The sequence below is a fragment of the Lepidochelys olivacea genome, assembly GCF_965140295.1.
Source record: "Lepidochelys olivacea isolate rLepOli2 genome assembly, chromosome: 1".
In the NCBI taxonomy this organism is placed as follows: Eukaryota; Metazoa; Chordata; order Testudines; family Cheloniidae; genus Lepidochelys; species Lepidochelys olivacea.
Genome location: NC_140411.1, coordinates 220,158,390 through 220,172,880, shown reverse-complemented (window position 1 = coordinate 220,172,880; position 14,491 = coordinate 220,158,390). Strand labels below are relative to the sequence as shown.

At 46.8% G+C, this 14,491-nt stretch overlaps 1 protein-coding gene across 10 annotated transcripts in view; it reads left to right on the top strand.

Moving 5' to 3' along the window:
- TSPAN11 (tetraspanin 11) overlaps nt 1–14,491 on the top strand; it is a 219,058-nt gene that overhangs the window by 124,136 nt on the left and 80,431 nt on the right. For all 10 annotated transcript variants that reach the window (XM_084623710.1, XM_084623709.1, XM_084623703.1 and 7 more), the window contains one exon: nt 1,466–1,552. In XM_084623710.1, the coding sequence (XP_084479836.1) occupies nt 1,466–1,552 (87 nt within the window). The remainder of the gene's footprint in view (nt 1–1,465; nt 1,553–14,491) is intronic.

Sequence of the window (14,491 nt, the reverse complement as noted above, 5' to 3'; positions counted from 1 at the left end):
GGCTAACTATTGTAAAGTTCTTTGGATAAGAAAGATAAGTTCTTTATATTAAAAAAAAAAAAAAAAAGGTAAAAAAGTTGGGGTGTGGGGACTGGCCAGGACTTAGGGTGCGGGAGGAGGCTCAGGGTTGGGGGTGCCGGGTCCGGGAGGGAGTTAGGGTGCAGGAGCAGGCTGAGGGTTGGAGTGCAGGGTCTGGCCAGGAGTTAGGTTGCAGGAAGAGGCTGAGGGCTGGGGGTGCAGCGTCTGGGAGGGAGTTAGGGTGCAGGAGCAGGCTGCGGGTTGGCGTGCAGGGTCTGGCCAGGAGTTAGGGTGCGGGAGGGGGCTCAGGACTGGGCCAGGGGTTTGGGGTGTGGAGCGCTTACCTGGGGCAGCTCCAGTTTGGTGCAAGGGGTGCAGGAGGGAACGTGAGAGGGTGTGGAGGGGCTGGGTATGTGTCGGAGGTGCAGGAGTCAGGGATGGCTGGGGGTGTGTGAAGGGGGTGCAGGAGTCAGGGCAGGGGGCTGGGGGTGTGGGCTGGGGTTGTGGGGGTGCTCCCTGCCCCACCCCAGCCTCCTGTTCGGAGCGGCTCACAGCAGGGGGTTGGGGGCGGTGTATGTTTAAGGGGAATGCGAGGGCCCTGCCTTTGCTCTGCCCTGCCCCGCCCCCAACCCCCGCCTCTTCCCCACCTTCTCCCGCAAGCATGCTGCGGCCCTGCTCCTCCCACTCCCTCCTGGAGTGACCTGAGTGCCGGCAAACAGCGGTTTGGCAGTGGGGAAAGCGCTGGGAGGGACGGGGGGGGCGGGAATGTGGCACGCTCAGGGGAGGAGGCGGGGAAGAGGCTGGGGAGCGGGGAGCTTGGCTGCCGGTGGGTGTGGAGCCTGCAGCAGGAGCCCCAGGAGCCAGCAGGACCAGGCTTCTGCCCCTGCAGCTGCCCGGACCTGGGGCCCCCTGTCATTGGGGGGCCCTGTGCCAGGGCACCCTGTGTTTTACTGTAAATCCACCTCTGCCTGGTAAGTGTCAAACCTGTAATACACACAGATGCTTTGCTTAAAGCCTAGCATGTGATTATTCTTTAACAGCACAAAACACACATAGTGCCATACAAAATAATAAACTCCCTATAAAGCACACGTTGAGTCACCAGGGTGCTGTGACCACTAGGCAGCTAGTAATCTGCAAATCCCAAGACCAAGACTTACAAAAGGGATTCAAGTTTGGGCGTGCTGTTGATCATTTGCAGAGTTAAAAACCTCACAACAAACAGAACTGACCCTCCCTGGCTTTACTGTCAATGTAGAATTTTCCCCCCATCATCATTCCTCTTGATTTTAAGGCTATAGGCTGTAACTCTATACACACTAAAGAGCTTTTATTTCCTGTCTGTGACAACTATAAAAGCTGTGTGTGAGAGGGAGGAAATGGGGATTAAATCTTGTCAACATTGTTGAATTATCCCTCATAGTAAACACAATGATTTTGTTTGCAGGGAGGATGCATTACAAAACTGGAACAGTTCCTGGCAGATCACCTTTTGATAATGGGAGCTGTTGGCATAGGAGTAGCTTGCCTTCAGGTAAGTCCCACGAGCACATCAAATGCTGGGTTATTTTTCCAACTCACTAGACCCTCCAGCCTAAGGGGTACCTTCTTAACTAAAATTCCCTACCATCTCTATAGCTGAACTAGCGGTGGCCCCTGGGGAAGCACTAGTGTAGACCAGCCAGTGGTTTAACCAATGTGCCATCTTCCATGGTCAAAGCAGGTCTTTGACACAGTTGATTGGAACCCCAGCAGCACCAGCATATTGTCTGCACTTCGCGTTACCACTGGCAAAGCTGAACTGCTGGCGGCAGCCACGGCAGGAAATTTGAGGAAAATAAGTCTAGTGTATACAAGGCCTGACTGCTTTTCTGTCATTTGTTCCTTGGAACCAGTGCTGTGGTTTCACTTACATACAAGATCATCTGGATTTACATGTAAAGCTCACTTTTTTAAACAGTGTGATCTTCGTCTAATAGCAGATATCTACAGCTGTGCTTGGCATAAATAGGAGATACAAGGGTTTCAAATTTGGGACTTCTGGCTGATGCAGCATAGGCTTCTTCTGATGCTGATCTGGCCCATAGTTTCTTCTAACAGCATTTGCCTGGTTTTTCTTGGTTTTTGTTTTATTAAATAATAAATCAGGCAGTGACCTTAGAACAGAATTTTTCTGACTGAGTGGCTTTTGAGGCCAGCTTAAACCACTTTCAGGTTTTGGGGTTTTTTTAAAGAGTGAGCAGATATAGTAGCAGAGATTTCTCTATGAAAACAGCATGTATGGGTGACTAGCAGAGATCAGGTCATTATGACAGACAGTTCCTTCAGTCTTTATGTATTTGGATGGATGGATGGCAGTCTTGAACAAAATATCATTTTTGTGGATGGGAGATTCCTTGGTCAACATGTTTCCTGTCTCTGGAGGGGAAAGTTTGTTTGGAAAACAAGCTCCCCCAGCCCCCTCTGTGAACGGAACAATTAAGTGAAACAGAGAGAGAATAACAGATCGTTTCAGGCGTCCAGGGATAGCAGCAGTTTACACTATTCAAGTGTCAAGTAGCTGTATTATCTTAAAAAATAAGAAAGCTGTCAGGGATCAGCTATAGTGGAAACGAGGCTGCAATATTCTTTTATCCTCTTAATTTACCTTTTTCCTCACAACTTGCCCCAGGGTTACACAGTAAATCACTGACTCACAGACAAAAGAACCCAGACTTCTGTTTTTTCATGGATGCATATATTTCAAGGCCAGAAAGGGACCATTGTGATCCTCTAGTCTGACCTCCTGTAAAACATAGGCCATAGAACTTCCCTAGAAGAATTCCTTTTGAACTGGAGCATATCATTAAAAATAAAATCAATCCAATCTAGATTTTCAAATTTCCAGTGATGAAGATCTACCAAAACCCTCTATAAATTGTTCCAGTGGTTAATGACCCTCCCTGTTAAAAATCTACGCCTTACTTTCAGTCTGAATGTGTCTAGGTTCAACTTCAAGCTACTGGGTCATATTATACCTCTGTCTGTTAAATTGAGAAGCCCATTATCAAATATGTGTTTTCTATGTAGGTAATTGTAGACTGTGATCAGGTCACCCCTTAATACTCTTAAGCGAACTAGATCGAGCTCCTTGCATCAATCACTATAAGGCATGGTTTTTCTGTCTCTCTGTCTTGTGTTTTAACCACTGGACAATGCTGCTCCCTTTGAAAATGTTTTCTCCCTTCTGAAACATTGGTGTTAGACTCCATTTCTCTCAGGTTCTTATAGCAGAACTACATGTATTTTTCTGCTCAAAGGTGGTCTAGTATAGCTTCCCTTTTATGTTTCACAAGCTGGAGACTCAGCAGAGAAAAAAAAAAGACAGGAAGTTTTAGGTCTACCTTAGATCTGAGATATTTTTAGGGGTCAGGGGAAATATCAGAAATTCCATGTGACCCCCTGGAACAGCTAATTTAGTATATGTTGCTATATAGAGGCCTGTGGCTACTAAGCAGGGACACCTGGGGAAAATTTTTTTCCTTCAGTTCTTTGTTCAACACAAGATATTACTGATCCTGTGGTGTTAAATATGCAGGAATCTTCCCAGAATTTATGGAGCTGATCCCAGCATGTGTGATGTAGAAATGATTTTGGGTGTGGACATCTCTTGTCCACTCATTATGACTTTGTCACAATGGGAAATAGGCTTGTTTGTTTCCCTCCTTCAGTGGTTGCTAATAGGTACCGCAATACACCCCAGGAAATGGTGTGTGGTCCTGCCCCATCTCTAGTCATTTTAGCAGCCGTGTTAAGGGAAGTATTTCTGATTACTCCTTATTGGCAGAGATGGGAGGATGTATTCCTAATGCCAGCCAAACAACTGCACAGTCCCTTTCCAATATGGGCACTGTAATGAATGAAAAAGAGAAAGGAAGAATCCAGGTTATTACAGCTTGTCCTGGAAATCCTCCAGATTCCATAAGTGACAAGGAATTGCACCATAAATCAGCATGATTCTCTTCATTTGGAACCAAGAATGAAAGTATTTCACACTGAATATTGACGCGAGTGGTTTCCAGAAAAAAGAAATTACAGTAAAATGACAATAGATTTTTAGAGTCCAGCAAAAAAAAAAAAAACCCAAACGTTTTCTCTCCAGGAAAATTAGATGTGTCTAACATATCCTATACAGGTGGGATGGACCTATACAGAGTCTGGCTTAGGTCGGGTTCAGAGTGTCTTGGTACGTGCACAGCACTTGCAGGAATCTACATATTCTTGGGCCTTGACCAGCATGCGGGGCTGCCAGAAAAAATGGGCAACCATGTGAGAGATCTTCCAGTGGCCAAGGTGACCCACCAATGGAGCATCATGGCACTGCTGTAGCACCTCCAGTCAGGGGCACCATGGAGCACATATATGTGTTTGTTGAAGTACATTACCCCCCATCTGTCATGGAATGGTACCTCTTAGCTCCCAATGGCAGGAGCAGTGCCCCTTGGGCCAGCGGGTCTTTCTTCGGGGAGGACCAGATGAGAGAAAGCAGGTCTCGCAGGATCGTGGCTCTGGCAAAGTTACCAGGCTTGAAGAGGTAGGGGTGTTCAGAAGTCAGTTCTTCACTTCCCCAGTAATATTTTCGATTCCGTGATAGAGCATTGGCTTTCCCATTTTGCTTTCCTGCGTGGTAGGTAATTGTGAACTCAAACCAAGAAAAAAACAAGACACACCTTAGCTGCCTCTGGTTCAACACTCAGGCTTTGCGGAGGTACTTGAGGTTCTTATGGTTGGTGAAGACCCGTACTGAGCGCCGAGCCCTATCCAAGTGGTGACACCATTCTGCAAAGGTCTTTTTTTATGGCAAACAGTTCCTTAAAATGAAGGTAACCTTTAGCTAGTCAAAAGCGAGCTGGGCTTCAGGTGACCAAGTGAATTACATGGCTTTGCAGAGGAGGGAGGTCAGAGGAGTTATTCATCAGGAGACGTTGGCAATGAAGCTCCTGTAAAAATTCACAAAGCCCAGGAGCTACTGAAGTTCCCAGAGAGTCCAGGGTGTTGTCCAGTTATGGATGGCTTCCACCTTCTGTGGATCCATCTGGATTCCCTCTGGGGAGATGATGTCCCCAACAATTCAATGGTGGCCTGTTCAAAGGTGTACTTTTTCAGTTTGGCATACAACCCATGCTTCCGTAGCCTCCCCAGGACACACCCAACATGATGGTAGTGCTGCTCTGGATTCTCAGAAAATTCCAGCATGTAATTGTGGTAGATAATCGTGTATTGGTCCAGGATATCCTTGAACATGTCATTTACTAAATGTTTCAAGGGCATTGGTCAAGCCAAACAGCATCCAGGCAACTCTGTGGCAGTAGCAGAGAGGATGAAAGGCCTACCGGTTTCAGCCCAGATAACCTTATCCTGGATAACCCAGGATGCTATGAACAGGTGAATGTTCCACCTCCTGCTGTCTTGACTCCTCAGTCCATGAGAGCTCAGGCCTCTTCAGCACTGTTTCTGACCCAGGTCCTGATCCAAGACATCTGCAGAGCCACAACTTGGTCATCAGTGCATACCTTCTTCTCCCACTATGCTGTCACCCAACCGGCTCGAGATGACACCAGGTTTGGGAGAGCACTGTTGCAATCTGCATGTCCATGAACTCTGAGCCCACCTCCTGATGTACTGTTTCTGAGTCCCCTTATGTGGAATGGACATAAGCAAGCACTTGAATAAGAAAAAACGGTTACTAACATTTCCGTAACTGTTGTTCTTCAAGATGTGTTGCTCATGTCCATTCCATGACCCACCTGTTGAAGTTAGCCAGCAAGAAGGAACAGAGGGTGCAGGGCCTGTAGTGCCCTGTATACTGGCACAAGGGAAAAATGTGCAGCACGCACATACCTAACGTGGAAAGAAAATGAGCAACACATCTCGAAGGACAACAGTTATGGACCATTTTTTGTCCATGTTCACTGAGGGTAGGACAGGAAGTAATCAATTTAGTTTGCAGCAAAGGAGATTTAGATTTCATATTAGGAAAATATTTTTAACTATCAGGATAGTTAAGCACTAGAACAGGTTACCTAAGGAGGTTGTGGAATCTCTGGCATTGGAGGTTTTTTACAATAGTCTAGAAAAACACCTGTCGGGGATGGCCTAGGTATACTTAGCCCTGCATCTGCATGCGCAAATGGACTAGGTGACCTTTCGAGGCCCTTTCAGCCCAACATTTCCATGATCCTTCCTTAAGACTGCAAATTTTGTAACTTCTGTACCAGTAACTTTAGTCTGCAAAACCTGGAGATGAATTTTCTTCATTCGAGTGCACACACATCTCCAGCAATGTTCCTTTTAGCCCCTTCACCTAAGAGCAAGCTGCAACACTAACTAGACATGCTGTGAAGGCAACACAGATATTCGGGGTCACCAGCATGAGCAGAATACACTCCAGGCCTATTTGAAGGCGGTCTACTCCTGTCCCAGACACTGACTAGCAGCTTCTTTTTTAATGAATAGAGTTTTTTGTTTAAAGCAAAACCTCTTGAAAGATACCGTCACATCCTTTATTCTTGAAAGTTCTGTCTTCCTTTTCCTGTAGGTCAAGTGAAATTTAGATAGGTTTAAAAACTGGGGGGAATAAAAACCTCTAGTGTGAGAAAGTTAAGAGCATCAGTTTGAAAAAAAGAACATATTAGCTCTGGACATATGTATAGCTGGGGCAGGATTCTTCAAAGCACTCAGTGCTGTCCTAGCCCTAAAATCAGCATTGAAACCCCCATTGATTTTCACTGGAGCAGCAGCAGGCCCGTGGTGTGTGCTTTTGAAAATCCCACCCATAATGAACCTTGGTAGCGTATATTACGTAGGAATACTGTGGTCTTCAGCTCAGATCAAACCAGGAATCTTCAGCACTAAAACCTCATGTGTCTCAAGGAGAACTGCCTGGGTGGCATGCGAATCCTCCATTTGGGGAGGCTGGGCACGCCCAGACCATAGCCCTGCCCCAAGGCTCATCCCCACTCAGCCTCCTTGCCCAAAGCCCTGCCCACGCTCCAACCCTGACCCTGCTTGCCCCCACCCTCCGGCCACTCACCACTCGCACATGCCTCTTCACCCCCTCCCCCGAGGGCCCCATGCAGGCAGAGCAGGGATGGGAAGAGGCAGAGGGTAGAAGGGGCCTTGGGGAGGAAGAGGACAAGTGGGAGCAGGACCTCGGGGCGGAGCACGAATGGGGTCACGACCGGGGCACCCTCCAAAGGCGGCGGCTTAGCATCCCCTGGCCTTTTAGACCCACCACCCATGGAGAACTGTGCCGGGGAAAATTAATAAGCTGTTATAGTCATCAGATCCAGGCAATCGCAGGAGACATGACGATATTCCCCGGGCCATTGTTTTATAACATACCGTGCTAGCAATGATGTGTGGGTGCAGACAAATGCATCCACCGCATTGCTAGGTCAAATATATATATATATATTGCTTTCTTACTGGCAACAGCAATGACCAACAGCAGTGGTGCAGTTATAGCTCCACCAACCAGGAAAAAAGGAGGCATGCCAACTTTAGTCAGTGCTGGTACATAAACCTCAGCTTGCCCATTTTGGCCCAGATCCTCAAAGGTATTTAGGCACCTACCTCCTAATCAATGGGAGTTAGGTGCCTAAATGCCTTAAAGGGTCTGGGCCTTCCTCTTTACCTCTGCCTCCTGGAAATGTCAGCTCTCAGAAGAGGAAAAATGAAGGACTTGGTGAGAAGAGAATTAAAAGGCAGGGGAAGAACCTGCATCTGGGGGTGAAGAATCCAGCGCTGCAGGGATCACCCAGGGATCTAATCGCATATCTCCTCCATCCACCTCTGTTTCTCAGATGGAACCAGACATCAAATCTTTTTTAGCTTGGAGAGTGGGTTCTGTTTCTGAGATTGAGACCTGTCTCCCTTACACTCAGACAGCTGGGTCTCCTATTCAAATACCTCCAGCCCCTCACTGTCTGAGGCATTTATATTAGACTTGCAGCTCTTTGTGTAGAAGCGACCAACTCCAATAAGGCACATCCCTGGGTGGTGGATAGGGGAACTTCCTGCAGATATGCTGGACAGCTGCGAATATTCAATAAAGCAGTTGCAGACCAACTGTTAGCATCTCTCAGTAAGGTGGGATGAAGTAGTTGGTGGTGCAGATACCACTATAAAAGACCACTTAGGCCCTATGATGCGGATGTCAAGCCAAAGAAAGAATGTCTAAAAATAAGTCTTGCTGGGGCTTGTCAGCTTTGGCAGGCAGCTCACTCAGGAGAGGGGAAAATCCAATTTGAACAGCTGACCTGTAAAGCCCATCCAACAGATAATACTCCTGTGAACTGGTGGCCACGTCACAACTATCCCAGAGGGATAGGGCGTTCCCCGCAAACAATGTATAACACGCTTGCCTGACTGTTGTAACTGGGCAAGGGCCGCTGAAGGTAAAGAAGCAAGTGAGTAATTGGAGTAAGCTCAGATGTGGAGGCAGACATACACACTGACTGGAAGAAGGAGGAGCTGTCTGAGATCCTAAAGAGAAGAAGAGTAAATGTGTACAAGAGACCAAATGGAAAGGTTGAAATGCCAAGGTGCTGGAGGAGGATTACAAAATCTACTACTCAGGGAATTCCAACACCGCTCCCCCTTCCCCCAAACAGTGTTGGAGTTATTCTGGATGAAACCTTGCAGAGTCATGTGATAGAGGTTACCCGAAGTTTGGGCCAAATGATGTGTTAAAATGTGCTGGGAAGAGGTAAGATCCATATAGTGAGTGACTATGCATCACAGGTATGAGAGGTTTGAAAGAGGAGGTTTTTTGGTGAGTTGTTGTGCCTTATTGGAAATATACCATCCAACGAGAAGATAATTATCAGAACAGATCTAAAATAACTGCAAAGGCTGGATATGAAATAGTCCACGGAGACCATGACATTGGAACCAGAAACTCATGGGGAGTGGTGGGGGGGTGGGCGGAGAAATGGCCCTACAGACTTGTCTGGCACTTGGCTTAGTGATCATAAACACACACTTTCAGAAGAGGGAAATCCATATCATAACTTATGCCAATAAAGGACACAAGACCTCTAAGTTCCCTCTAAGCTGTGCGACCGCTTATTAAGCCCCGCGCAGGGGCTCAGGGCTGCAGCGGGGAGAGATTCCTCTCCCCTAGCCCCAAACCTGCCACGCCAGGGAGAGGCACCTCTCCCTGCCAGCCCCAACACGGACCTGCCGCAGCCGGGGGAAAGGCGCCTCTTCCCCCACCCAGACCAGGTGCTGCTGTGGGGAGTCCTCTCTCCCTGCCTTAGCCCCTGGGAAGCCTGCACCCCAAACCTCTCATCCCCAGTCCCACCCCAGAGTCCGCACCCCCCACCACATCCCAATCCTGAGCCCGCCTCCCACACTCCAAAACCCCCAGCCCTACCCCCAGCACTTGAATTTTGTTATGTGCAACAATATGGAGGTGATGTGTGACACATCACCTCCATGTTGGCTCGCATAACAAAATTCATTCCACACATGCGTGGGAAAAATTAGAGGAAACAAGACTGAAATCTATTTCCCTTTAATAAGAAAAGACCGATCATGAATAATCTATTGTAAGGTAACACCCTATGAGTGCATTGGGAGACAGCACAGACCTTGCCTTTCTGCCTTCAGAATGCAGAGACCTTGGAAGCTCCGGAACCTCTGGGCACCAGAAAGGACTAGGTTGAGGAAATGTAAAGACAGGAATTAAAAACACTTCAAACCAGGAATAATGTGTAGATTTCTTGACGACACATAGGGAGGTGTGGAGGACAGTTGGTCCAAACTCAAGTCCTCTTTTCTGGAAACAGTACATGAAGTCTGAGGAGCGATGAAACCAGTGCCAAAAAGGATAAGAAGGGAAACTTGGTGGTGGAATCCTCAAGTTCAAGAATCCGTTGAAGGGGAAAAAAGATAATTTTCCAAAAATGGCAGGCTATTGGTTTGAGCTGTGATAAGATGGCACATACAGAGGCAAAAAAGGAGTCCAAAGGAAGTGTTGCAACAGCTAAAAATATGGCCTCCTCTATAATCAAGTAGGGGAGGACATGAAGGAGAGAATACCATCGATAGACTTGCCAAGGCAAGAGAGAAAATGACAAAGGATGTGAATGTGTTTGCTTATATTACAAATGAATGTGGTATATTGCAAATGAATGTTGACTCAATCAGCAAAGTTCGGTGTGATTATTTTGAAAGAGTGATGAATCAGAAGAATCCAAGGGAGGAATTAAGAACATGTAAACCAAACCAGAGCATGACAGATTACATACACAAGACAAGGGTTCCAGAGGCACTTAGGAAAATGAAAAAGGAGAAAAGCACTTGGGCCCGATGAAGTACCAGTGGGTGCTCTGAAGTTATTGGGAAGGGAAGGCATTACATGTCTTATAAGTCCAGTTATATTCTTAAGAAAAAAATGCCATGTGAATGGCGTAAAGCTTTGTGGTGCCTATTTTTAAACATAAAGGAGCTAGTTCACTGTGTGCTAATTATTACCCAGTTAAGCTGATGGCTTATGTCTGAAAGTGTGGGAGAAGTTTATTGAAAAGCATCTGCACAGAATGGTTGACATTTGGAACGGTCAGTATGGATTCATGCCAGGAAGGAGCACATTTGATGCCATATTTGCACTATGAATCCTCATAGAGAAGTTCAGAGAAAAAAGAGGTGGCAACTGCGTGGTTTTTGTGGACCTGAAAAAGCTGAATGGGCATGTACCAACAGAACTAGTTTAGTGCAATTTATGAGAGAGGAGCGCCAGAAGGATATGTCTGTCCTATCCGGGGTACATATGACAGAATGACTACCATAGCCCAAACTAAATGGAGCTACAAGAGAGAATTTCCAGTGCACACTGGCCTGCATCAGGGGTCAGTGTTCAGCCCCTTTTTGCTTACAGTTGTCATGGATGTGATACGTGAGAATACACAAAGGGAGTTGCCTCAGAACATGCTGTTCGCACTTAGCAGTAAGTCATCAGTGGAAGACTGTGAAACCCTGCCAGCCAACTTGGAGCAGTGGCAAAATAGTTTTGAGTGGGTTGGGCCAAGAGTGAACATGAGTAAGATGAGGCTAGGATAACTGAGGGAGGAGGACTTACCATAAAAGGTTATCACAGTCAGAGAACTTAGAAGAGTGAAAAAATTTAAATACCTTAGATCAGTGCCCTTCTGAGTGATGCCCAGCATCGTATTAAAGCTGTGTGGAGCAAATGTGGAAGCTGAACCCAGTTCTCTGATAAAAAAGATGCCAATACAGGTAAAAGGTAGAGTGCATAAAATTGTCATTTGACCCATCTTAATGTACAGAACAAACATGCCAACCACAATAAAGGAAATCAGGCTGCTCTCCACCACAGAAATGAAGATGCTGAGATGGTCAAATGGTTGGACTCTCCATGATAGGAAACAAAATGAGGTTCTAAGGGGCCTAATGCAGGTTGCTCCAACTGAAGACAAGTTGAGTGAGTCTAGGCTATGTGGGTATGGCCAATATCCAGTGGAGACCAGAGAGCTACATCAGTCGGATGGCACTTGCGATGACTGTGGACAGAAGATGACCAAGAGGAAGACCGAAGACTCGGTACACAGACCGGATATCAGTGGACCTCAGAGAGACCAATCTATATGGCAGCCTGTCATATGCTCATGAGTTTTGGAAGAAGGTTATAGAAGTCACTGACCCCAAATAGTGGCAAGAAAGAAGATGATGCTGCAGTTCCTTGATGCTTCCTGGCTCCCAGTGAGTCAGGGAAGCCCTGCTATAATGGGCACATCTCTTTCTGTAGACGTCCTCTGGCTTTCTCAGCCTCAGCCCCTTCTCCAGAATGCTTTAAGCAGCTCCTTTCCCTCTGGTGGTGTTTCCGCTGGTGCTGCCTCAGTCAGTATGGCTTGCATCATTCCCCTCTGCACACAAAGGGAAAACTTCTGCCTTCTCCATTGCTGTAACTTTCTCAGGGGAAATGGGTCTGCCTTCCTCTTTCATCCCTTCTGGGGACCAGTCTTCTTAGACAGGATTTACAGGGCTTTATCTAGGCCGCATTTGGAAATCTGTGGCCCCTTTTCCTCAGGCCTGCACCTCATTTCCCTCTCTGCATCTGACTCTTCTCATCCTAGGCTGGGACCTGCCTTCTCTTCCTCAGGCCTCCCTGCTAAAACGCTTGTGGTGAGTGGACAAGGACTACAGTATCTGGTATAATCATATGGTAGAAATCCCATATTCGTCCCTGCTAGGAGACTCAGGGATCACTTGCTATGTCTCATTTTTCTTCCTCTGTCCCAGTCAGGGTCCTCTTTCAACACCTCTCTATCCTCTCCAGAAAATTCCCTCTCTTCTGCCAAATATTCCTTCTCTTGGTATTGAGCGCCTCTTGCATAGTGGTGCCATTCACCCCATGTTGCAACAGCTGTTGCAGCTTTTTCCTCCCTGCAACCCAATCTGTGTGTCCTGATTATTGCTAGTATCTTGGGATGGTCATCTTCCCATTCAGGGTTTCCACTCCTCTTGGGAACACAATCTCAGCGTCAGCCTCCTGGAACTCCAAGCAATTCGCCTCGCCCAGCCAGCTTGGGGACCTCTGCTTCAGAACCATCGTTTTCTTACCAGACTAGAGAGCAGAGCTCTGAACAGACAAGTGAGCACCTGTTCGAGCCTCTTCTGGGTGGAGAGCTATCTCCACTCACTTTGTCTGGTTTACCTACAGGGGAAAGAGAGGTCAGCTACCTATAGGGGAAAAGAGAATGTTCATTAATTTCAGGCACGGGCAACTACAACCCCTTAGGCTTCCTCAATGCCAGCTAACATTTGAGTTTTCTTATGTTCCATCTTTGGGCCATATTTTCTTCCTGTTGTTCCCACTTGGTCACCTCCACACCTTCTGTTTGGCGCAACCCATTGGACCTGACTGCTACTGTAGGTCAGAAAGTGATTCAAGCAGCTTTTTAACACACAACGCTCTCACCTCACAAACACACTCCCCATGAGTCTCTGCTTAATACATATGTCATTCATTGATGTTGCTAGGCAGAATAGGAAGGGAATGACTGATGACAAAGGAAAACTGCTTACCAGTATTTGTCTGCTGTGGTTTTCTCTAGTACCTTTCTACATCCAAACATACTCCTTCCCCTTGGGGAGTGCACTACCTTGCCATTGTAATATAGCTTTGAATATCTCACGCTGAAGTGGGGAGGCTGACACTTCCATATTAGCTCTGATTCAGTTCTTTTGCCTCCTGCTTTCTTTGTGGTGTAGATGGGGTCATCCTGCTGTCAGTCATTGCTGTTGCTTGGTAGGGTCGGAGAAAAGAAGATTATGAAAAACAATTGCAAAGCAGTAATATTCCCTTAACACCAATTCAACACACACACATTAATTCAGTGTTAAACCTGATAATTTAAATCTTTATAAACCAATAAATTCAGAGTTCGTCTTGTTATGGCAAGTTTAACTCTACCCCTGGCATAGATGTGATGAAATAGGACCTTTCAGTACACAATCACACGCTGCGTCACTGGACTGTATTCTGTAACTCTTTGCTAACCTCAGTTTTCGCCTGATACAAAGCCCACTGAAGTGAATAGAAAGACTCTTAATGACTTCAGTAGGCTTTGAGGCAGACCCTAGCTGGAAATCTGGAATACTGTGAGCATTCTTGTCTCCCATGTTTAATAAATTGAACAGGTGCAGAGAAGGGCTACTAGGATGATCAGAGGAATGGAAAATCTGCCTTATGAGAAGAGAATTAAAGAGCTTGGCTTGTTTAGCCTAATGAAACAAAGGAGGGAGATAGGATTGCTTTCTACAAATACATCAGAGGGATAAACATCAGGGAGGGAGAGAAGTTATTTAAAGTTACAGGCCAGTGTGGGCACAAGAACAAATGGATATAAACTGGTCATCAATTAGTTTAGGCTTGAAGTTAGATGAAGGCTTTTAACCATCAGAGGAGTGAAGTTCTGGAACAGCCTTGCAAGGAGAGTAGTGGGGGGAAAAATACCTAACTTGTTTCAAGACTGAGCTTGACAAGGTTATGGAGGGGATGGTATGATGCTATGTCCCCCACAGATTTCTTTGCTTCCCCGCAGAAAAATGACTTTCTGACAGGGAAGCAAAAGGAAGCTGCAAGAGCAGTCACACAACACTCCCTAGCAGCGCAGGTATATTGTTTCAGGCATCTGGAGCAGCCGGTGGAGAGGTAAATCACAACGGGACTAGAGACACCTCAGCCAGTGGCTCCTACCCTGAGCCAGGATCAGCTGCTAGTCGGCTGGGCTGGAAGCAGGAGAGGATGCGACTTCCTCTTCCCATGCAAGGAGTGGCTGTGGCTGTGTCAGACCCCACCCCAGCTACAGGAAGCTCAGCATCCTCCCCTGCTTCTTGCCCCACATCACTCCTCAGCTGTGGGGGGAGGGGTCACTGTACAGGAGCTGCTCCCCCATCCTCCCAA